Source organism: Arachis stenosperma, chromosome 6 (assembly GCF_014773155.1).
Source record: "Arachis stenosperma cultivar V10309 chromosome 6, arast.V10309.gnm1.PFL2, whole genome shotgun sequence".
NCBI lineage: Eukaryota > Viridiplantae > Streptophyta > Magnoliopsida > Fabales > Fabaceae > Arachis > Arachis stenosperma.
Window position 1 is genome coordinate 139,478,128 of NC_080382.1, and position 25,489 is coordinate 139,503,616.

The 25,489-nt window shown below is 33.0% G+C and overlaps 2 protein-coding genes across 5 annotated transcripts; one reads left to right on the forward strand and one right to left on the reverse strand.

Annotated features, from left to right (window-relative positions):
- Positions 1-1,766: 1,766 nt before the first annotated feature.
- Positions 1,767-4,844, reverse strand: LOC130933278 (G-type lectin S-receptor-like serine/threonine-protein kinase SD2-5). Of its 4 annotated transcripts, none has more exons than XM_057862854.1 (2): positions 4,729-4,844; positions 1,767-3,911 (listed from the first exon to the last, which is right to left on the reverse strand). In XM_057862854.1, exons 1-2 carry the CDS (start codon positions 4,765-4,767, stop codon positions 1,938-1,940), a joined length of 2,013 nt encoding a protein of 670 aa, XP_057718837.1. In that variant the 5' UTR covers positions 4,768-4,844; the 3' UTR covers positions 1,767-1,937. The 4 variants fall into 4 exon arrangements, with proteins under 4 accessions (XP_057718837.1, XP_057718836.1, XP_057718835.1 ...); XM_057862853.1 differs by having other exon boundaries at positions 1,767-4,088; positions 4,729-4,842; XM_057862852.1 differs by having other exon boundaries at positions 1,767-3,055; positions 3,146-4,841.
- A 16,642-nt stretch (positions 4,845-21,486) lies between these two features.
- LOC130933267 (pentatricopeptide repeat-containing protein At2g13600-like) lies at positions 21,487-24,277 on the forward strand. The gene has a single exon (XM_057862829.1). The coding sequence runs from the start codon at positions 21,598-21,600 to the stop codon at positions 24,124-24,126; it is 2,529 nt and encodes an 842-aa protein (XP_057718812.1). The 5' UTR covers positions 21,487-21,597; the 3' UTR covers positions 24,127-24,277.
- The last annotated feature ends 1,212 nt before the right edge of the window (positions 24,278-25,489 follow it).

Consider the following 25,489-nt stretch of genomic DNA (forward strand, 5'->3'; position numbering starts at 1 on the left):
TTAATCATAAGTTCATAACATTAGTATTCTGTCTAAATGATATGTAATAAATATTTGAAGAAGAAAGAAAAAGTGAAAATATAGATTAGAAAGATAAGCAGTAAAATTTTAAACCTAAATAAAAAATATGTATATTATAATAATAATAATATTTTTTATTTAAATTATATTATGTTGTTAATTTTATTTTTTATAGAATAAAAATGTAGAGAAAAATAGAGAATGAGATAAAAGAGAGAGAAACATAAAGAACAAGAATAAGAGAGGAAATTTGTTAATTTTTAAAAAATTATTTTAATTATAATAAAAAATTATCTAGTGACACATTTGATTTATCATATTACTAATATAAATTATAATTATATATAGAGTGAGAAGAATAGACATAAATAGAAAAGAAAGAGAGGTAGATAAGAGAATATAGGAAGAGAACTTATTAATTTTGGAAGGAAATGTTTCGTCTCAATTTTAATAAGAGAATGTCATGTGACACATTTTGGTATTAAATTAGTTAGTAATATATATATATATATATATATATATATATATATATGTGTGTGTGTGTGTATTTTAATTTTAATTTAATTTGAATGTAATTAGAAAATGCCATGTTGTACATTTGATTGTGTGTGTGTATTTTAATTTTAATTTAATTTGAATGTAATTAGAAAATGCCATGTTGTACATTTGATTGTCAAAATTATAATTAGTTATTGATAATGATATATAAGAGAGATAAAGTGGTAAAGAAATTAGAAACGAAAGAGATAGAGAAAATGAGAGGAAGGAGAACTCTTTAATTTTAGAGAAAAATATTTAATTTTAATTATAATGAGAAAATGACATGTGACACATTTTCGTTGTAAAATTAGTATTGTATAATAGATTATATAATGGATATAATAGCTTATATAATAGATAATAGATTACTAATACTCCAATAATTTAATGTTGAATTAATATTCAATTTAGTCTTTAAATTTTTAAGCAAATTTTAATTTAGTCTACAAAATTTTAGTTGTAATTAATATTTCAAATTTTGTAAATATAATTCATATTAGTTTCTGAGATAATTTTTGACATACAAACATTAGTAGAGTGTTGACATAGATAATAGATACAATATTAAAACTTTTAAAATGATATCGCTTTGGTTTTACGTTGTAGCAATCAAATAATTTAAAAAAAACACCAAATTACTTGGCTCGTGAATTTTTTTTAATAAAAATTATTTATGATATTATTTTTTGACTATTTGAGTGTCAAAACTAAAATCGCGTTATTTTAAAGAATTCAACATAATGTCTATACGTAAAAAATTTGTCCAAAAATAATTATAAATTACATTTGTAAAGTTTAAAAATTAAATAAATATTATTAAAATTTTAAAAATTAAATAAAGACTTACCTACAAATTCATAATTAAGTATTATCACGTTCGATCTTTCTACTTTCACAGAGACTCAATAGGTGGTTAACTCTTTTTATCTCTCCCCTAGTTCCATTGACATTGTTTTTACTGGTGTATGAGTAGTCTTTGTCGTGCTCATTAATTTACTCATTTATTTATTTATTAACTGTCTAAAAGTAATAAACGTGAAATCAGTTAAAATGACTGTTTATAATTTAATTAAAAAATTTGGAGTTCAAATATTAAAAATAATAATTTTTTATATATAAATTATATATAACAAAGAATATTTAAAAAAAAAACTATGCATCAATCTTTTTTATATCTTTATTATATACTGTATAAGTATAGACAAAGTTTGAGTATATAGCAAAATTTTACAAGAATTTAATAAGTGCAAACTCTGCACAAGTAACTACTTATCTAAACGTCTACAACTGACACCTTTTTCATTTAACACCTCAAAAACAAAAAGGTTATGAAAAGAGAGAAACAAAAAAAAAGGTAGAATTATAGTGTTATCTACTTATCTTGGCCCTGAAAGTTGAACCCCACGGAGAAAAGCTTCAGTGTTAGTATCTGATGGTGCTGATGAAGAAGTTCCAGCCTCACTAGTTGACATAGAAAAAGGAATTGAGTGAATGTTAGATCCTAATGGAGAAAATCTTGATGGTGGCTTAGGAACAGTGCAAAGACCTTCAAGCATTTGCACAACTTTGCTCATTGAAGGCCTTAGATTCATGTCTTCTTGTATGCACCACAATGCAACTTTGATTGCAATCTCTACCCTCTCATCATCTTCATATGCTTTCAATTCTGAATCAACAATGTCTCTTAGTTTCCCTTCTTCCATCATCTTGAATGTAAAATATGGGAAATAGGATTTCTCCGAGCTTTCGGCCGGATCATAGTTTTTCCGGCCGCCAATTATCTCTAACAAAACCATACCATAGCTGTATACATCACTCTTCTCTGATATGGCGTAGTTTGTTATCCACTCTGGGGCGAGATACCCTCGAGTCCCCCTTAGTGTTGTGAAAACATGGCTTTGTTCGCGCGTCATGAGCTTAGCCAGACCAAAATCTGAAACTTTGGCATTGAAGTTCTCATCTAGAAGCACATTTTCTGGTTTGATATCACAATGAACAATCTTTGAGTCACAATCCTCATGAAGGTATGCGAGTCCTTTCGCAGTTCCAAGCGCTATATTGAACCTTGTGTCCCAATCCAATGAAAATTCTGCATTGTTTTTGTTGAATATCCATTTATCCAAGGAGCCATTAGCCATGTACTCATAAGCAAGAAGCCGGTGAGTTCCTTCGGCACAAAATCCTTTAAGCCGAACCAGATGGTGATGATGAATGCTACCAATTATGCTAACTTCAGCTCTGAACTCTCTCTTCCCCTGGCCAATTCCTTCCAACTTTTTCACAGCTAGTTCTGTTCCATTTGGTAGGACTCCTTTGTAAACCGAGCCGAAACCCCCTTGCCCAAGCTTCTCAGAGAAGTTATTAGTTGCGATTTCAAGATCGTTGTAGCCATAGCGAATTGGCATGCCAGTTAAGTTCTCCAAGAAAGTGTCACCATCCGAATTCTCTTGGGGAGTCTCGGCTGAAGGTTCACTTTTCTTGTAGTATCTCAGGCCTAGAAAGATCATACCAGAAATAACAAGCAATGTTAAAACCACAATTATCACAACAATCACGGTTTGCTTATTACCATTTCCACCATCACCTTTGTCAGTGCCACCATCACTAGAGACCTTAATGTAAGAGACAAAACCAGTATCCTTATCAGACTTCTCAAAGCTTCCGATCCAATCCAATAGAAAACAACTTCTTGAACTTTCTTGGAAGAACATAGCAAGGCATGAACAATTTTCACTGCAGGAAGTCTTGCAACCAATCAGATCAGTTCTCGAAAAGGGTGAAAGGAACCCGAGCCCAAAGTAGTTTAGTCCATCGTCCGCCTTAACTAGCTCAATTGCACCTTTCGAGTTACAAGGAGAGGCAAAACCCGGTTTGCAATTAGGCCTAGAGCTTAGAACAGAAGGACAGCTGCACTTTCTGTCACCGGTGCATAAATTGTAGGTATCACAAGGCTCCGGTGTGCTGCAAGAATATTCTGGAATTCTTCTTGGCGCGACGCCATCCAATCCTTGATTTTGGAGACTGTAGAATGTGATAATACCATCACTTCCCAACACTGCAGTCCAAGTATCATTCACAGCATCATTATCTTTGAAAACAAATTCCCACAACAATGACTTATTCTTGTCATAGAACCTCCAAGCATTCGCAACAATGGTTGCCGAAGCCACCTCATTGCCACCTCTATTGACGATTCTGCGGCTGTCACTCTGCATAGACCAATATGGCATTGGTTGCAGAGTTTGTAACACGGCCGAAAGAGTGACATCGCCGGATGATCCAATCTCAAGAACATAGGTAAAGTTGTTAGAATCAGGCTCACTAACAAGTTTCATTCCCTTATGGAATTCCTGCATTGGAAGCAATGTATCAGTCGGATCATCGAAGCTCTGCCAAATCACTTCACTGTCATTACTCCCAATCAAAACCAAATTCCCAGTGTCCTTCAATTCCATTGAAGAAACCCCTTTTCCACTTGTGTCACTAGACCAAACAGTTTTCCCCCCTTTCTCCAAAAAGGCATTACCCTTCTCATCAAACACAAATTTATCAGAATTCGAAACAGGAACCGCTCTATTCGCGGACCAAACAACCTTGGAACTAGCAGTGTGGACCACTGCTAATAGAAACAATGTGGTATCATTTTGGGTTTGATCAAACCCAAAGTTGAATTCTCCATTGTTGGAAACAAGAAACTTTCCATCCCTATCTACCCAATTCATTTGAGAACCTTCTAGACCTGGAAATACCTTTCCTACCCTTTGAATACTAGCAAACACAATCTCACACTGTAGAAGGATACAGAAACAGAAGAAGGTATCCATAATAACATTGAATTGAGACCAATTTTTTGCCATGAACTTGTCCTATGACTTCTATCCAAAAACCTAATGTCTAACAAATAACTCTCTTGTTGAAGCTATAAAATTCAATGATAATGCTGAGATTATTATATAACAAGGTTCAAAAAATAAAGAACATAAATGTGTTCTACTCTTACCACTTACCAGGAACATGCTACAGGATATGTTCTAAGCTGAATTTTTCTTACTTTGAGAAGGAAAAATCAAATTAAAAGGTGGAAACTATGAAAAGAAGCTTTTAAAAGATAAGTAGTACTAAATTACATTGTTGACCAGGGAAATTGACCAAGACAAAAAGGTTTACCTTAGTTTCATGAGTCTTGATCTCATACCTGAAAACCATTGATGAAATTCAGTTTTTTCAAAAAAAAAAAAATTCTTGAGATGAAGAAAGAAAGAGAACAGGAAAGAAGGGATTCAAACTATGAGCTGGAAGGATGAGCACTGTGTAGTTTTTGGGAGTTATTACTTATTAACAGAAAAATGTGTCAAAGTAAATCTTTGAAAATTTTAAATTTTTTTTTTTAAATTTAGGAGTAAGACACGAATTCGCGATTAAGTGAGTACAGAGAGATTATATCATTTGAAATATAATTAGTTGGCTTTAAAAATGCTTGTTAAAAGATAGAAAATTCTAAATTTAATATTTCAATTTTAAAAAATTTATTTAATTTTTTTTTAAGATTTATAACTAAGTTTATTATTAAATATTATTAAGGATCTATTTAATATTTTATTTTCTTTAAAACCCTACAACTGTATTGCATAATTCTCCAAAAAAAAAAATATCTGTTGTGTTACTCATTAAATAAAGGTAAAAACTCGTAAAAACTCAAGTGCAGTCGACTTCACGTAAAATTAATTAGATTAAAATTTAGTCAAATTAGTCAAATTATCTAATGGTTCTCAGTTATCAATTTCACATGAAGTTGATAACCGAGAATCATTAGATGAAAATTTAGTCAAATTAATCAAATCATCTAATAGTTCTCAGTTATCAATTTCACATTAAATTGACTATATCTGAATTGACCATAAATAAACAATATAAAACCCCAATTTAGACGTATTTAATTTGCTTTCAAGTTTTTCCCATCTCATTTGAAAGGAGTGGGAATTGAGAAGATGGGAAATGAAATAGAAAGTGGTGTTTACTATTTCTACCTCAAGTCCTCAACTCATACAACACGTTTGCCATTATATAATAAATAATAAATTTAGGACATTATTGATATTTGAATTTAATTTTGATGTATTTTATAAAATAATTTATTTTTTTATATTAATTATGTAAATAATCATATAAAAAATAAATATAATTGAATGATCATATAAAATATTTTATATTATTAATATATTAAAATTAAATTCTTGATATTTTATGTAAAAGTTATGCAAAATTTTATTTGGTATCATTGGTTAAATATTTTTGTGGTTTATTTACATATCTGTTCCTACATAATTTCATGATCAACGATAAAAATTATTAAATTAACATATAACAATGTTTTGCAAAATTTTTACATGTAAGAATTCGTTCCCAATTTCAATACTATTCATTTCGTTAAGAGATAGTGGGAGAATATTTTAAGTTTTTAACACTTATTATGTTTTACACTAATTCTATCACTTTTATTTTTGGAATAATATAATGTATATTTTAAATTTAAACACTCTTTTCTTTATCCTTAAATTTTAGTGGTATCAAATCCACATCTACTTTTGGATAAAGAATATTAAGATCACTGAAAAATAGTGTTAGCTAACACAAATTAATACATTGTTAATGATTCACGTTATGCATTCTTTTTGAATGCGAACTTAAGATTTCTTCTTTTTAAGGCGTATCAATTGTTTCAAAATAAAAGTTTTTTATTTAGACCGAATGGATAGTTGAATTAGTTTGTCGAAATTTAATCGTGTTTTCTATTGATATTTCTCTTTTAGATTTGTTATCATTCAAACACTGTTTCAGTCAAAAGATGAACTAATTTACCCAATTAAACCTTGCACTAGTAGATTTTATCTATTTATGTTGTAATTCAATTTTAAAAATAATACTTTAAAGCAAATTTATTTTTGAAATGAATAACAAAGGATTTTGATCTTCTAAAGTTTAAATTTTACTTTAGAGAGTAAAGTGTGATTTTCTACCTTTAAATAAATTTTTTTTTATATTTATTTTTGGTCCCACTTATGAAATCAATGGTGAAAGATCATACTTTACTCTCTAAAGTAAAAATCAAACTTTAGAAGATCCAAATCTAATAATAAAAAGATAAAAATTTAGGTACATTTAACTTAATATAAAATTGATAGTTAAAAATCGTTAAATAAGTTAATAGATTTGTCATTTAATAACTTTTATTTATCAATTTTACATAAAATTAATTGTATTTAAATTTTTACCATGAAAAAAATATAAAATTACTCATATATATAAACAAAACATATTATAAGTTAGATTTTCCTTTACTAGGACAACTGGTTAAATCTATTATACTGTTTTTACCCAAAAGGAAAAAAATTCTACTATATTGTTGAAGCAAAGTAGATCGGCAATAAATGAAGCATTGAAGTGTGACTTGAATGATGATAATGTCACAACTAAAGAAAACAATATCATCCTTCATTCGTCAACAACATTAATAGTAAGAATAATCATCTGCTACCCTCACTCTCCATACCCTTCAGGTAGGGATCCTCGCTCCATAAAAAATTCGCTATTTAATAGGTTAGTTAGTTTTATTTTATTTATTAAGACAATTCTAAATTTTTATTTCGTCTCGCTTAACGATGGATTGGTAGGTTGGCGGATTAAGTCTGTTAATTTTTTTATTTAAAGAATTATTAAATTATTTAATATTAAAAATATATAATTTTATAAATATTTTAATAAATTTATAATTTCTAAAGATATAAAAAAATTATAATTTTTAAATTTATAAATACTAAAATTTTTATAATTATAATTATCTAATAAATATAATCATTAATCAAATTTTTAAAAATAAAATAATAAAACCAAATGTTCGGTTGTTCGCTTGAATGAATGGTTAGTTGCGCAGCTAGGTGTGAGTAATGGTGGGATGTAAGGAATCTGGACTTGGGTGCGAGCTTGGCGAGGGAGAGTGCGGCCACGAGCGTCGGTAGGTCAGCGGGTGAGGCCACCTGTAAGGACACTCCGATGTTGAAGTAAGTGTTTGTATACTGAGGCGGCTAATTAGGATAAAAGGATGACGTACTTGAGGGAGGAGTAGGTCCTCCTCCCTTTATCTGTACTCGTTGGGTGGACCCTTTTATTTGGGCCCCTGCATCTAGAAGCATCCACTAACTGTCCAAATCGCTAACTGTCCAGACCCTCTCCGAAAAATGGCTCCCTGAGAGGTGAGTTGGCTCGGGCAGGTCAGGGATCCGTCGGGTTTGGAAGTAAGTCGGGTGGACCTCCGTCTCTTATTGGGTTGGGCCAGAACAGTGCCCCTAATACGGCAATTTTGACAAAAAGTCTGCTCTAATATTTTTTTCTTTTGGTACATGTTGGACTACTACCTTTTCAAAATTCTTGTACAACTATTTGGTTCTTTTCAGATATTTCTGCAATAACGGGTCTCGAGCTTAGTATGTCCTGTTCACTTGGATTGTCATGACCTAATAGTCGCTGTTAACTTCAAGCTTTGCCACCCCGACCTCCTTGACTAGAATCAAGATGCCGATCATAGCTTCATATTCGGCTTGGTTGTTAGAAATCGGGAATTTGAATTTTATAGATTGCTCGTAAGTTATTCTTTCTGAGCTTTCTAAAATGATCTCGATTCCTCCGGATGATTGGTTGGAAGCTCCGTCTACATGGAGCTTCCACTGTGTGCTCGAGACCTCAGGAGCATCTCTAGTCACTTCAACCAAGAAATCAACTATTGCTTGTGCCTTGATTGCGTGACGGAGTTCGTACTGGATAGTGGATATCATACTGAGACAGTTCTATTGCCTAAGGCATCATTCGCCTCGCCAGGTCAGGCTTTTGCAAGATTTGTCGGATTGCCTGGTCGGTTCGCAAGGTGTTCAAGTGTCCTTGGAAGTATTGTCTTAACCTTCGAGAGGAGATTAACAAGAAAAAAGCTAATTTTTCTAGCATAGTATATCTCAGCTCCGCTCCCTGGAGCACCTTACTTATGAAATATACAAGCTGTTGTTGCTTGTTCTCTTCTCGGACTAGGGTAGCCGCCATGGCCTCTTCTGTGATTGCCAGGTACAGGTACAAGGTCTCCCCTTCTTTTGGTTTATCGAGAACTGGTGGTTTCGGCAAGATTGTCTTAAAGTGGTTGAAAGCTTCTTAGCAGGCCAGAGTCCACTTGAAGGCCATCCCCTTCTTCATCAAGTTGAAGAAAGGTAGCGTTTTGGCTGCCAAGGTACCAAGAAAGCGAGATAAGGCCGTCAATCTCCCCGCTAGCCTTTGTACATCCTTCACGTATCCAGGGCTTGTCATGCGAAGAACGGCTTCACACTTATCCGGATTGGCTTTTACTCCTCTCTGTGTGATCATGAATCCAAGGGATTTTTTCACTTTCATGACAAATGCGCACTTCAGGAGGTTCAACCTCATGTTGTTCCTTCGGAGTGAGTCAAAAATGACTTTCAGGTCGGTTACTAAGCTGTTTGGTTCGGCTGTCTTCACCAGCATGTCATCTACGTAGATCTCTACTGACTTGCCATTAGGGTCCCTAAAGACCTTGTACATCAGTCTTTGGTATGTTACCCCCACGTTTTTCAGCCCGAACGGCATGACCTTATAGTAGTAAGTCCCGCCTGGAATTATAAACGCCATCTTATCCTCGTCATGCCGGTGCATCAAAATCTGGTTGTATCCTGAATATACATCTATGAAACTTAAAATTTTGTAGCCTGCCGCCGCGTCCACCAAGGCATCAATGTTGGAAAGGGAAAACGAGTCATTGGGACACGCCTTGTTGAGATCTGAGTAATCAATACACATACTCCAATTTTTGTTTGCCTTTTTCACAAGCACCACATTTGAGAGCCATGTGGAATAGTCGAGTTCCCTGATGAAACCGGCTTCCAACAGGCTAGTCGTTTGCCTGGCTACCTCGTCAGCTCTCTCTGACGACATCTTTCTTCTTTGTGTGACCGGCTGGGCCTCCGGCTTCACGGCCAGGTGATGTGAGATGAAGCTGGGGTCTATCCCTGGCATGTCGGCTAGAGTCCAGGCAAAGAGGTCTCCATTAGCTCTGATAACATCAATCAAAGGTTCCTTTAACTCATGGGGAAGGTTACGGTTCACGAACGTGAACTTATCCTTTGTATGTTCCAGGTCACCTTGTGGTTTGGGCCTCAGGTGCTCGTCAACCCTGGCGTTGACTTCCGCCAATTGATTTCTTTCTTATTGTTAAGATGGCGTTGTCACAAGCAACCACCGTTTTCAAGAATCCCCGGATCAGTCCCACCGATCTGTCTTCGCTACGAACTTCATTATTAGGAGCTTTGTGCAAATAATGACCGATAGTTCATTGATGGTCCTCCTCCCAAGGACGATGTTATATGTCGTAGAATCCCTCAAGACCACAAACTCAGCCATTGTGGACTTCCTGCTCATCCCGGAACCTATGCAGATTGGTAGGATGACAGAGTCGTTGGGCTTGATGTAATTGTCATCCAACCCTACGACTCCATGACGGTGGTCCTTGAGGTCACTCTCCTTGAGCCCTAGGGTATCGACCACATTTCAAAACATAATGTTCGAATCAGCCCTTGCGTCCACCAAGATTCATTTGACCAGACCAGTCTCGATCCTCGCCATGATTACCATTGGTGGGTCTTCGAGAAGGTCGTCACACCAGCAGCCTCCCGGGCCAAACGATATCTCAGGGAGTTCTCCAACATGAATCTTGTGGTTTCTCGAAGACACATCTAACACCCTGGCATCTTTCTTCACTGCCGACCTTGACTTAGGTAGGGAGTTTCTTCTGACCATTACCTTTACCACCACCATTAGGGTTGTGTCCAGGTTCTCGAGGGGACATTGCCTTGGCTTCACAGTTCGACTTCTATCTTCTTTGGAATGATATCTTTACCTCCTCCTTTGTTCTTGGATGAATTGTGAGAACTCGCTTAGCTTTTCTTCTCGGATGACCTGCTTCAGTGCATATTTCAAATCGAAGCAATCCTGTGTCTTGTGTCCAAAACCTTTGTAATAATCACAGTAAAGGTTCTTGTTTCCTCTGGTCCTGCCTTTCAATTGCCTTGGTTTAGCTAAGATGTCCTTATCTGTAATCTGCTGGTAGACTTATAGGAGCGGACAATGGAGTGTAATTGGTGAACTTGCCCACCCGGAAAAATGGTTTGTATGGCTTCTCGGATGCCCCTTCTCTCGACATACTTCTCTTGGCTTTTCGATGTTGCCAGTTTGGGAAGCTAGTGGGTTAGCTAGCTACTGTTTGTTGGCAGATACCACTTGGTTAACCTCCTCATCATTGATGTACTTCCTTCCCACGTTTTGAATCTTCTGCATCTTCCAGACTGGTCTGATGGTCAGGTGCTTTCTGAAGTCCTCATTTACAGTGAGGCACAGACTAGCCACCGAGTCTATGAAGCCATCAATTTTTTCATACATTCATCATTAAATCAGTCAAGGTATTTCTTCGTCAGTTTGCCGACCCGTTGAGTCACTCCTAGCAAGTTAATCGGGAGTTTTGCTTTGGTGATTTGGGTGGTGAACTTTGCCAGGAACTTCTGCGCGATATCTGCAAAGGCCATGATGGACCATTGCGGAAGGGAATTGAACTAACGAATCGCTGGCCCCGTGAAGGTCACGGGGAACGCATAACACCTTACAGCATCACCCACGCCTTCCAGGTTCATTCTGGCCTTAAAGGCCGTTAAGTTCTCTTGTGGATCCTTGGTTTCATCATACCTCATGTTCGTTGGCTTATTGAAGTTCTTCGGCAACCAGGCCTTAAGGATGGATGGATGAAAATGAGTGGCTCCCATTATGATGGGATCTCGGTGTTTCTTCTTCCGATCTTGCCTTCGTTCTCCACGGGCTTTCAATCTGCCATGGGTGTAGGGGAGGGAGTGAGCGTCAGTTTGATCGCATCCATCGTCCTTCTTAGCACTTTGTTGGCGATCTTCTAATTTTCTTGATGGGGTTCGGGTGCGTGAAAGGCTCGAATGAGCCTTTGAACGTGAGCGAGAGTCCTGGCTATGCTCTGGATGGTAGCGATCTCTCGCCGTCAGCTCCCTCTCCAAGTTTTGGACCCTGTATCTGAGCTCCTACATGATTCGAGAGTTGTCACGGTGCTTTTTCAGAGATCGAGCATGGGTGTCGCCTTGGTGAAAGGGGGTCCCTCGACGTTCCCGGGAGGTTCCCGAGCTCACTCTACTCCTAAGGTGGCCCCCTGGATGCCCGGTAGCTCCTCCCTCCCCTCGTACTTCCTCCGTACAAGGGATAAACTCCATGCTTGCGTCAGGTTTCCACAAGCGGTGCCAATGTTCGGTTGTTCGTTGGAATGAATGGTCGGTTGGGCGGTTAGGTGTGAGCAACGGTGGGATGTAAGGAATCTGGACTTGGGTGCAAGCTTGGCAAGGAGGAGTGCGGCCACGAGCGTCGATAGGTCGGCAAGTGGGGCCACCTGCAAGGTCACTCTGATGCTAAAGTAAGTGTCCGTACGATGAGGCGGCTAATTAGGGTAAAAGGATGACGTACCTGGGGGAGGGATAGGTCCCCCTCCCTTTATCTGTACTCGTCGGGTGGACCCTTTCATTTGGGCCCCTGCATCTGGAAGCATCCACTAGCTGTCCAGAATTTCTCCGAGGGATGGCTCCGCAAGAGGAGAGTTGGCTCGGGTGGGTCTAGGACCCGCCGGGTTCGAAAGTAGGTTGGGTGGACCTCTGGTCCTTATTGGGTTGGGCCAAAATACTAACATTGTCTAAAACAAAACAAACATTATCCAAAATATATAATTAAACCTTGTTAAAGTTTCTAATCAATCAAACATAATCCAAATTATAACTTAAAGTAAAACGAACAAATATTTCAAAAAAAATAACATTACAAATTCAATTATCATTTTAAAGTCAAAAGTCAGCGACACAAGCCCGCCTCGTCCAACTGAAACTCGCTAAAAACTGTGGATTAGACGTTACGTAAGTTGGCTTGATGAGTTTTGGCTTGTTTTCTATCCCTACTCTCACGTCAATCTACTCACTCTATTTTCATTTTTTTTTCACTAGAGGAATTTGCTGTATATTTTATAGAATGATTTTAAAATAAAAATCAATTCTATTCGAAATATATATAATTTATTATGATTTAGAATCCGACATAATTAATGTGCAGTTTTATTTGAAGTGATAAATTTCAACATTCTTACAAACCACAAAATAAGGATGATAGTTGATGTGATCATTAAAAGATCTCAAGATTCATCATCCACAACCATTTAACTTGTTATCTACAAGTGAAAAACCAATTGACATCACATATAGTTGCTAACTCGGTTTCAAAAGACAAAACATATCAAAGTAAATTGTGACGTTGTAAGAGAGAAAGTTAAGTTTTTTTTTTTAAGGGTGAATGCGGATCGAATCAGATCGAATATGATTAAAATTTTGATTTGGTCTGCATTAAAATTATCGGATCGGATTTAATATCTGCAGTTTTTTAGTTTGAATTCGATCTGATCTGATTCGTACATTTGCAGATCGGATCGAATAACAGATATATCTGCAAAATACAAAAATATTTTTAAAAATTTATTTTTATTAAAAAATATTAATAAAATTCATTTTTTTCTATTTTTTTAAATATGTTTACTTTTAAATAATATTAAACATATTTTTCTTAAATAATAAATTAAAATAATACAACATATATGATAATTATTAGTTGAAATAAAACATAAAAATAATATTTACTTATTTTTATTTTTATTTTTACGCATACGCGGATATGCGGATCGGATATACAGATACTTACACAAAATCTATAATCTGATTCTATTAATATGCAGATTGAATCCGATCCAACAACCTTGTAAATTAAATCCATATTCACAATTTTCAAATCGAATTCGAATAAATATTGATGATATACGGATCCAATCTATAAACCCTCTTAAGTTTTTGTCACTTTTGTCTTTCACATAGTAACTCAATTCAATTAAATTTTGTATGATTGGGTCAGATGATTTATTTTTAATAAAACATAATGAAATCATACCCAAACATCTCTAAGAGTTAAATCACTAATTGATTCTGTGTTGTACAAAAAAAATTATTATAACGAATTAATTTAAGTTAGATTAGTGGTTAGTTTATTTATTTGTTTAAATAAAATAAATCTTAGAAATTTGAATCTACTTATGCATGCAACACTTTATTAGACGATGACATATATTTAATGATATTCCAATCCGTGACAAAATAATTTTTACCATCGGATTGAAAAATCCCATTAAACAAAAAAACTTGTAAAATTACATTTAAAACTCATTTAATTATCATAAAAAATATTGGGTTAACTACTGATGTATTTGAATAATTCATTTAAATAAACATTTGTTCTGAAAAGTGACAATGACATCAAATAAATCAAAGGAAATATCTTTTAGACATTAATGAAAAGTTCGTAACTTCCACGAATTTGCAATACATTTGAGTTGCTAGCCATCGAAGTTTCAAAGTCAAAGTTAATATGAATAATTGAATTCATTCATGAACCAACATAGACTAGTGTCTTCGATGGAAATGTAAGGCTAGGACCACTATATAAATGGAATGTTAAAGTGATGTGTTCATATCATTATTTTTCCACGCCGGATTACTTCAGTTCAATAGTTTAAAAATTAATCCGCTGTGATTCTAAGTTTTATTTAAAAGTTTGTTATTAACTAATAAATTATTATATGTATAAAATAATATTCAAATACTCAATACTTACTTAAACAAACGAGTGAACTAATTAATCGACCAATTCAAATTAGTTATGTGTCTATATAATTTGAACTTTTATATATATATATATATATATATATATATATATTGTTAATTAAACAATGTGAAAAATAAAGAATAAATAAATCGTGACATTTATGGAAAACTCCAAGTAACTCCAAGAACTTTGGAGCAAACATGTAATAATAAGGGCAACGAAGATCTCATTGTTAAAACCAAAGCCACCGTGTCTCAGTTCACTTGACGTGTACCTAACCCAACATCAACAGGGGGATTCGGGAAACTTTCATGTTTCTTGTGTGAGTTGTGTGTAAGCCACTAAAAATCCAATTTTCTATAAATGATTATCTAAACACAAATAAACAATATCATGATCTCCTAAAAATTAATTGTTTGACAAAATGCATTTTTTTAATAAATGATAAATAACTTGCATGGTGCATTTGATTCTTTTTAAAATATTTGAATAACTATATATAAATTATATAAAAAATAAGGATAAAATTTGATTTTTATACCTTTTTCTAATTTCAGTCATTAGCATAAATAAAATAAACAAAAATCTCAGAAAAAAAATACTTAGTATAAAATTATAAAATTTTTAAAAATAAAAATATCTAGAGTCTTTTTTAAAAATATATAACTGGCATATTTAGTACATTTTAAGAAAGAGAATGCTCCTATAAAGATGTATAAAATGTATTTTTTTAAAGATATTTTTTAATAATTAAAATTTAATATATATAATCACTTAAATTGTGTTATTTTTGTCAAAATTAGGTCAGACAAATTAATTTAATAGAAAAATAGTGAATCAAATTTTGAATCGGTCTAAATTAATATTATTTTTTAAATGACTATAATACCCCTATTATATAAAATGACTAAAATACTCTTATTATATATATTAATTTTGAGAATCATAAATTCTAGTCATTTTCTTCTCTGTTATTATAGGGTTAAAATTTAAAGTTTTAACAAATTAATATATATATATATATGAAATATTTTAGTTGTATTTTATAATAGGGATATTGTAGTAATTTTTTATAAAAAAATATTAATTTATACCGATTCAAAATATAATTTATTATTTTTTTGTTAAATTGATTTGTCCGATCTAATTTTAATAAAAATAATATAATTTAATTAATTATATGTATTAAATTTTAATTTTTAAAAAACATCTTAAAAAAAACATTTTTGACATCTTTATCTAAGTGGCTCCCTTTTAAGAAATAGAAATAATCTTTAAGAAATCATGATGTTTTATTTAATTTTGAAAGTCATTGTTTCATATTTTTTTTAATCATTATGGTAGACAATAAATACCTAAAAATAAACCTAAAACTAACTTATCTTCTGTCTAATAAATTAGTTAGTTTAATGTTATACTTAGAAAATAAAGTATAACAAATATTTTTGTACTCTATGGTCACATGAACCCAATAATTGTTAGTGCAAGTGCAACAATTTGGCCAAATAACATGATTCATACTTGTCCCTCTCTCTTTCATTCAACTACTTATAAATAGCACCATGCACTATGCTTCAATCTATCTTCAGCATATATCACAAGAACAAATACACATTAACTACTGCTATTTACTCAATAATTACCTTCCTTTTATATTCTTCTTCTTCTGTGTGTTCCACATGGCTCGCATAAATTCTGTTTTGTTCATCACTCTTATTATTGTTATTGTGTGCTGTTCCTCATTCTTGGATGCAAGAAAGACTAGTGTCAAAATGGGAACAAAAGATGTGTCTCTTTTGCAGGGTACCCTACCTTCTTCAAGCTTTATTAGTAATGGTCATGGCAATGGAGATAGAGTTCTTGTTGAATCTATACCAAGCCCTGGTGCAGGGCACGTGACACCTTAATTTCTTATATATATATATATATTTATATTAATATTTTAGAGCTATTTATACACTAAAATTAGTCACTAATATTAGTCACTATATAATTATGTATAAAATATACGTATTGTTTAACTCATTTTTAATATATATTTTATATTTTACTATATATTTTATACTAGTGACTGATTTTAGTATATATAAATAATACAGTTGTTTTAGAAATATGGTAGTGACATATGTATAAGAAATGTTAGTGTTTTTATTTTTTGCTTTTAAAATTTTATAAAAAGTTACGCAGTAAATTGTAAAGATATGATTTTGCTATTTTCATTTTTTTTTTCACAAAATTATAAAAATATAAAATGCTGTAAATAAAAACAAAAATAAAAATAAAAACCAATCAAGTCCATAATATTTACTTTATATATATAGAATAATATCATATATAATTTGGCATATCTATGTGGAAAATTAGTTTAACTCATCTTATAATTTACCAAAAAAATGGACCCAAAATCCACGTGTCAAATGAAATAATGAATGACCATGAAAATAGCTTGATTTTCCTACTTAATATGCACCAAATTAAAGAAGGGCAGAGACATTGAGCACAATACATCATGTGAAGAAAGAAACTCTCGAGTGGAACTGTTAGTACAGAAAATGTGTGATGGCACGGATAGCGACGGTAAAAAATGTTTTGTATTATTTTTTTTTTACGATATTTTTTAATTTAATAAATTAATGATTAATTTACTATGAATTTAAGCTCTATTTAAAAATTTATTGTTGATTATACTATATATATAAAACAAAATTTAAATTTTCAATATTTATTTAAATAAATTAATGAAATAATCACTAGACTAATTTAAATTGCCTAGAAATATTTTGTATTATGAATTTATGATGGATGCATCTTTGGGGTATATTCTTGCACTAGCTAGTATAATGTCTTGGACTTTTGAAATTGTCCATTTAGAATGCTCTTTTATGTCTTGGCCTCTTGGGCACTTTTTGTAATTACAAAAAAAAATCAAAGCAATTTAAAACAAAAATAACTAATCTCTGGTATTAATACAAGGCTTAAATATTTTAATACAGAAGAATTAATGTGTATATTTTTAAAAGTCTTAATTGAATGACAGAAGTACATACCAAAGGAAGCAATTTATTAGAGATGAAAATTTGTTTTTAGCAGAGAATTTTTTTTTGTTAGTAGTAGAGTGTTTGCAGTGCAGTTTGAAATGATTTTGAGACAAAAATTTATTCAATTCGACCACTAATTTTAGTTGCAGTGTGATTTCGATTGGATGATTTAAAAAAAAAAAAATGATTCGATCCGATCCAATTTCAAGTGGTTGGAATTGGATTGGATTTGCGATTTTGTAAATTAAAAAAATTAAATACATATAATAAGTCTCAATATCAAATTTTAAATAATCAACAATGATATAACAAGTCTCAACAATATCTTAAAAAAATAACAATAACATAACAATAGACTTCATGAGTTGGAGATACTGACTATAAAAAAATTGAGGTTCGTGGGCGTCCTACTAACCATGTGGTTGACTTGAGAAACTGACTGTGCACTTGTCAATTTTAGATGTTGGCAGGTTATATTTTTCAATCCAGTTCATCAAGTATTTTATGATTTGTTGCTTATTAATGTCTTATATAATCTTGTATTTTTTAATGTCTTGAAATGATAATTTGTAAGAATTTTATGTTTTCATGCTTGTGCTACACTTGTCAGAGTGAACAAGCACCCGAAATTTTTTTTTTTCACAAATTGATCACCACAGAGTCTTATAAATTAAAGAAACATACAAGTACCACATTAATTCTTTACCTGACCAATTTTTCTGGAAACAAAGTTAGTATAACAGGCAATAGATACTACCAATCAAGAGAAAGTCAGAAACCTTCAAACAAAGAGGAGGAAGGATGCCAATAAAGGCACCAATTCTACCAAGAAATTTAAGCCAAATTCAACCATAAAAAGATAGCTAAGACAATTCACCTGCAAGTACTGTCTGTAAAAGGTTTATACCAAGAGAGGGTGTGAAAAAAAAAGGACTTTTGATGCTGCTCAAGCTGCAGTTGATGTTGCTCCAGCTACAAAGACTGTCAAAAATTGCTACAGACAATAGGTACTACCAATTATGTTGGCAGCAATACTACTACAAATAAAGTCCCTGCAATAGGTACTGATGTTCTAATTGATCACGCTTCAAAGATTGATCTGTCACAGCTACATAAATTGTCCTGAACCAGAAGACTCTCAAAAGGTTTAATAATAATTCTTTACTAAACTTTTATATTAAGTCTTCACTAATAACTCTCAAAAAAGTTTAGGGTCTTTGGTAGTGGCTTATGAGTTTGGGCTTTCCTTTCTTATATGTTTTTTGTGTAGTTAACTAAAGCATGTGCTAAACCACCTCCAATACCCTCTACAGCAGTAGATCTAATGAAGGGAATAAATTTAACTTCTGCTTCACGCTTCACAAATTTTTTGAAGTTTGTACTCACTCCTGGATTCAAGCATCCACAGAAGAAGTGAAACTTAAGATTAGGATATTAGTTTTGCGACCTAGTACTATTTATTTTTTGTTTAAAAAACTGTGACTATACTCACTATAAACTACTTTGTTCATGTTGTTAAGTTTAATCAAGTATGTCATATTACTTGCTTTTATCAAATACTTATGACTGTATTGTGTAAAAATTATGAATGCTCTGTGGTATTTTGATTTTGATTAAGTAATATTATGGTTGGTTTAAATCAACCTTGCTATTAATTATTAACTTGTATTGTCTGTTCATTTTACATGATATTACATTATATAAAAATAACATCAATAAAATAGAACCATGGAGTCCAAGAGCCACAACCACAATAGTTAAAGTAGACCAAAACACTTTCATTCATTATATTACATTATGTTATATTGCCATATTCTCAACTCTTTAACAGTATCATTCATACAAAAATAAGTATCAAAAACTCAAAACCAAGAACTTGAATCATGAATTTTAGATTTTTAAAGTCTGCTTTCATTTTGTTCAGTCGCCATGCAAAGTTCATTTTCATTTCACCATCATCATCTCCTGGAACAGTTTTTTCAACCAGCTCCTCTTGCACACAATCTGTCCAAACGAATAAACCACACTATTTTTTTCATTTGTTTGCAAACAACCCTTTACAAATTAATATGACAACCACAAAAAATTTAAATTAAAAAGAAGTTACCTTCACTCACATTATAGTTAGGACAATAAAAAAGGACTTGTTAGAATGTGTCTCTGTCACTGACCACCTAAGCACAAAGCGACAACCACAGCCGCAACACTCCGGAACCCATCTATGCCTGCTTCGCGTTGTGCTTCTTGTCCAGTTCTCTGTCGATGATACCGGTTCGAGCTTTCTGCAACGTGACTCCCAGTTCCTATCATGGAGGACGACTATTGATGTAGATAAGAGATCAAGAATGAACGTCGATGGAGAGAACCAGAATGAGAGAAAGCAGAGAAGCTTTAGGATTTATAAAGGAGACAGGAACTAAATTAGGAAATTGCAAAACATTATCCACGTTATCTATCCGTTATGTATATCATAGGTGGCAGTGGCTGTGCCACATCAGCAAGCCAGTTGCTGACTCACGCTGAAATTCGAGTGAAGGGTCAGTATCTAGCCCGAAGCGCAATCTCGAGGACCAGAATAGTGCAATTGAATCTCAGGGGCTAAATTGGTGCACGAGACGAATCTGGGAAACTACTATAGAAATTTAATCTAAAATAAATAAATAAATAACATTTTTAACATAAAATATTTATTAAATAATAATAATACATTAATGAGTAAAGTATCGTTTTTGTCCCCAACGTTTGGGGTAAGTCTAAAGGTTGTCCCTAATGTTTCAATCGTCCTATTTAAGTCCCTAACGTTTCAAAACTGACTCAATGTTGTCCTGCCGTTAGGGATCCGTTAACGGAATTGATGGCACGACAAAATTGAAACGATTTTTAAACGTTAGGGACTTAAATAGGACGAAAACGTTGGGGACAAAAATGATACATAGAAATAAATTTTAATTTTATCCTTCAATAATATCAATTTTTTATTATACATAGTATTCAATTATTTTTTAATCACATATAAGTAAATTATACTTAATCATATTACTTTCATTTTAAATAAATAATTTTTTTTATAAATTTACTCTTAAAAAATTTTAGTTATCATAAAATGTTTGTAGAATATAATGAATAGTATATAAACTTGCAGAAAAAAAATAATATATATATATATAATCAAATATAAAATATACATTTTGTCTCTAATGTATCAAAATTTTTTAAAATTATAAAAAAATAAATTTATTAAAATGAAAGTAATGTGATTAAGTGTAATTTATTTAGATGTAATTAAAAAATAATTGAATACTATGTACAGTAAAAAATTAATATTATTAAAAGATAAAATTAAATTAAAATTTATTTTTATGTATCGTTTTTGTCCCTAACATTTTTGTCTTATTTAAGTCCTTAACGTTTTAAAATCATTTCAATTTTGTCCCGCCGTCAATTCTGTTAACGGATCCCTAATGGCAGGACAACATTGAGTCAATTTTGAAACTTTAGGGACTTAAATAGGACGATTGAAACGTTAGGAACAACTTTGAGACTTATCCCAAACATTGGGGATAAAAACGATACTTTACTCTACATTAATAATATAAAAATGTATAACAAATTGAACATATTATAAATATAATTGTAAATAAAATAATAATATTATAGCACATTGTGCAGTTTGGATTGAATTGGATCGGTTATGAAAACTATATCCGAAATCCGATCCGATCTAGCGATTTGAAAAAATAGAATCTAATCAAATACGAATTGGTGCAGTTTTAATTAGGTTTTGATTTAAATTAGATTAGATGAGCAGTTTAATTTGAATCAGTTTAAATTTAAACACTCCTAATTAGTGGGATGAAAAAAAATCAATAATATCAGAATTAACGAATTTTTATTCCAAGCTAAACTTTTTTTTTTTCCCAGCGAAATTACTTTTCGCTCCTAACGAATTTTCTATGTCAATAATTTTTATGCCATCTCAACACACTTTTTTTTTTTTTGCAAAACACTATTTTTGCATCCATTTAAAAAAAAAAAGTGGTTGATACAATATTTTCTTAATTTTCTGCAAGTACTTGACTAATGGAATTTTGTTGTATTACTGTTCCAAAAACTACTAAAGTATGAGATGATAAAAGGGTTTGAGAATTCTTGTATCCATGCATGGATGCAGTGACCCTTCATATATGATAACATGCAAACCCTGCTTTTAGAACCCATCATTCTCACACCAACAAACCCACCAAAACATTCAACTAACAACCTAACGAAACCACTAACTAACTCATCTGTAAAACCCTCAAACCCCACTCACCACAACACACTTCTCAAAAACCCTCCCACCACCACCACCTACGCCTCCGTTCTCGATTCTTGCGCCTCCCTCACTTTTGGAAAACAGCTCCACGCTCACTCTCTCAAGTCCGGTTTCTGCAGCCATGGCTTCGTACAAACCAAGCTCCTACAAATGTACGCGCGCAACGGCTCTTTGGACGATGCATGCCAACTGTTCGACACAATGCCGCTTAGAAACTCGCACGCTTGGACCGCAATCCTGCGTGTTCACGTTGACCTGGGGCTTCTTGAGGAGGCTTATCAATTGTCAGAGGAGTTGATACGTGAACCGGCATGCACGCCACTCGATTTCTTCGTGTTCCCTGTGGTTCTGAACATTTGTTGTGGTCTTGGAGAATTGGAGCTGGGAATTCAGCTGCATGGCATGCTTGTGAAACAAGGATTTGTCGCGAATGTTTACGTTTGCAATGCGTTGATTGATATGTATGGTAAGTGTGGGAGCTTAGAAGATGCGAAGAAGGTTCTAGAAGGGATGCCTGAGAAGGATTGCGTCTCGTGGAATTCTATGATAAATGCATGTGCTGCCAATGGAATGGTAAATGAGGCATTTGATCTTTTGAAGATCATGTCAAAGAGTGGCTTAACGCCCAATCTTGTTTCTTGGAGTGCAGTAATTGGAGGATTTTCACGAAACGGTTATGATATTGAGGCAATTGAGGTACTGTCCAAGATGCTGGGAAGTGGTATGAAACCGAATGCGCAAACACTGGCTAGTGTTCTTCCGGCTTGTGCGAGGCTACAACGGATTAGATTTGGCAAGGAACTCCATGGATATATCATGAGGCATGAGATCTTCTTGAATAGTTTTGTTGTGAATGGATTAATGGACATGTATAGAAGGTGCTGCCACATGGGAAGTGCATTTAGAGTGTTTTCAAAATTTTCAGGAAAGTGTGCAGCTTCTTACAATACAATGATAGCTGGGTACTCTGAAAATGGTAAAGTCTTGAAGGCTAGGAAGTTGTTTGATCAAATGAGGGAAGAAGGTGTAGAAATGGAAAGAATTTCATGGAATTCTATGATTTCAGGGTATGTTGACAATTTTATGATTGAAGAAGCCTTTATCTTGTTTCAAGATTCGCTGAATGAAGGAATCGAACCCGATTCTTTCACTATTGGAAGTTTGATTAATGGCTGTGCTGATATGGCTTGTATAGAAACAGGGGAAGTGATACATAGCCATGCAATTGTTAGAGGTTTGCACTCCAATAGTTTTGTTGGTGGAGCTTTGGTGGAAATGTACTGTAAAAGCAATGAAATTGTGGCTGCGCAAACGGCGTTTTCTGAAGTGAGTGAGAGAGATTTAGCAACTTGGAACGCTTTAATCTCCGGCTATGCACGCTGTAATAGAATTAGAGTGATCGGAGAGCTTCTTCTGAGAATGAAAGACGATGGTTTCGAGCCGAATGTGTATACATGGAATGGTATTATAGCAGGTTACGTGGAAAATAAACTTTACAATTTGGCGATAAAATTGTTTATCGAAATGCAGAGTTTGAATTTAAGGCCTGACATATACACAATTGGAATAGTTCTTGCAGCATGCTCTAAATTGTCCACAATGGAAAGGGGAAAACAGGTTCATGCATATTCCATAAGAGCAGGGTATGATACTAATGTTTACATTGGAGCTGCCCTTGTAGACATGTATGCGAAATGTGGCGGATTTAGGTACTGCTATGTTGTTTACAATAGGATATCACTCCCTAATTTGGTGTCTCACAACGCCATGTTAACAGCGTATGCGATGCATGGAGACTGGGAAGAAGGAATCGCTCTGTTTCGCCAGATGTTGGCGAGAAAGGTTAGACCAGACGATGTGACTTTCCTATCAGTTCTTTCATTATGTGTTCATGTTGGATCGGTCGAAATTGGGCATGAATGCTTTCTATTAATGGATACTTACAATGTGACTCCCACACTGAAGCACTATACTTGTATGGTTGATCTATTGAGCCGTGCTGGCAAGCTCAAGAGAGCGTACGAGCTTGTGAAGAACATGCCAATGGAAGCTGATTCAGTGACATGGAGTGCTCTACTTGGAGGTTGTTATATTCATGGTGAGGTTGAATTAGGAGAAATTGCAGCAAAGAAGCTCATAGAATTGGAGCCTCATAACACTGCAAACTATGTATTGTTAGCAAATTTGTATGCTTCTGTTGGTAGGTGGCATGATCTTGCTCAAATTAGACAATTGCTGAAACAGAAGGGTATGCAGAAGAATCCAGGGTGCAGTTGGATAGAAGATGTAGACGGGGTTCATGTGTTTCTTGCTGGTGATAAAAGTCACATAAGATCATCTGAGATATATTATACTTTAAATAATTTGACTAATTTTATTAGAACAAAGCATAATCATCATTTATAACATGGTAAAATAGTTCAAAATTTGTCAGGGTAACTGTATAGAATATTCTTGCATATACATCAGAACTTATTGTTTATTCCTAAAGAGTGCAAAGTTGACTTATCTTTTCTTAGAACTCATTTCTAGTGCTGTGGAAAGACGCACATAGATATTTGAATCCTTTGATTGTATATGCTCTGGTTGGGATGGTTTAAGACGACTTTATTAAATATCAAGTGATCATAATAAATAATGGTTTAAGACGATTATATACTTAATTTGTGCCCTTGAGGCACAAGTTAACAAAATCTAAATAATAATAAAAAAAAATTCACCAATGGTTCCTTCTCTCTTCATTTTCTAAATCAAAAGACTTTGGCTTTTAACTTTTTTTTAAACTACAACTTATATTATTCTTTTAATTTTTATCTATATTGACATTGAATTTTCAGATTTTGAAAGATTTCAAAGGAACAGAATGAATTAAAATTTTACGCAGTAGAGATGAACGCAGATTGGATCGGATATAACCAAAATTTTGATCAAATTCGCATTAAAATTATCGGATCGAATCTAATATCCGTAATTTTTTAGTTTGGATCCGATTCAATCAACACATTGCGGATCGGATCGGGTCTGATTTGGCGGATATAACCAAAATTTTGATCAAATTCGCATTAAAATTATCGGATCGAATCTAATATCCGTAATTTTTTAGTTTGGATCCGATTCAATCCAGTCCGCACATTGCGGATCGGATCGGGTCTGATTTCGGATATATCGCAAAATATATAAATACTTTAAAAAGTTTTATTTTATTTAAAAAATTAATAAAATACTATTTTTCTATTCTTTTAAACATGTTTATTCTTAAAATATTATTAAACATACTTTTCTTAAATAATAAAAATAAAATAATACAACATATATGATAATTTTTAGTTGAAATAAAATATAAAAGATATTTACTTATTTATTTATTTATTTTTGCGGATTTGAGGATATGCAAATACCTGCATGAAATCTGCAATCCGATCCGATAATCTTGCGTATCCGATTCGATCCGATAATTATGCGGATCAGATCGATATCCGCAATTTTTGAATTGGATTCGAATAAATACCGTGAACATGGAATCGGATCCGATCCATCAACACCCCTAAACACGAGTATAAACAATTTCAATAGATAATATTAGGTAACTAATTTTTTTAATTGATATTAGTCCATTTTTTTAAAATGATTTTATTTATCTTAAGTTTTAAATTATAAATCTTTAATCCTGTATCTTAAATTATAAATCTTAAATTTTAAAGTTGGTTAATGTTAGCCAACTAAAATTGATTCTCCATAATTCTATTTCATAATTTATAAGTCATAAGTC

Coding starts and splice junctions, on each gene's coding strand:
- LOC130933278 (XM_057862851.1), bottom strand. CDS start 4,418: ATGGCAAAAAATTGGTCTCAATTCAATGTTATTATGGATACCTTCTTC.
- LOC130933267 (XM_057862829.1), top strand. CDS start 21,598: ATGCAAACCCTGCTTTTAGAACCCATCATTCTCACACCAACAAACCCA.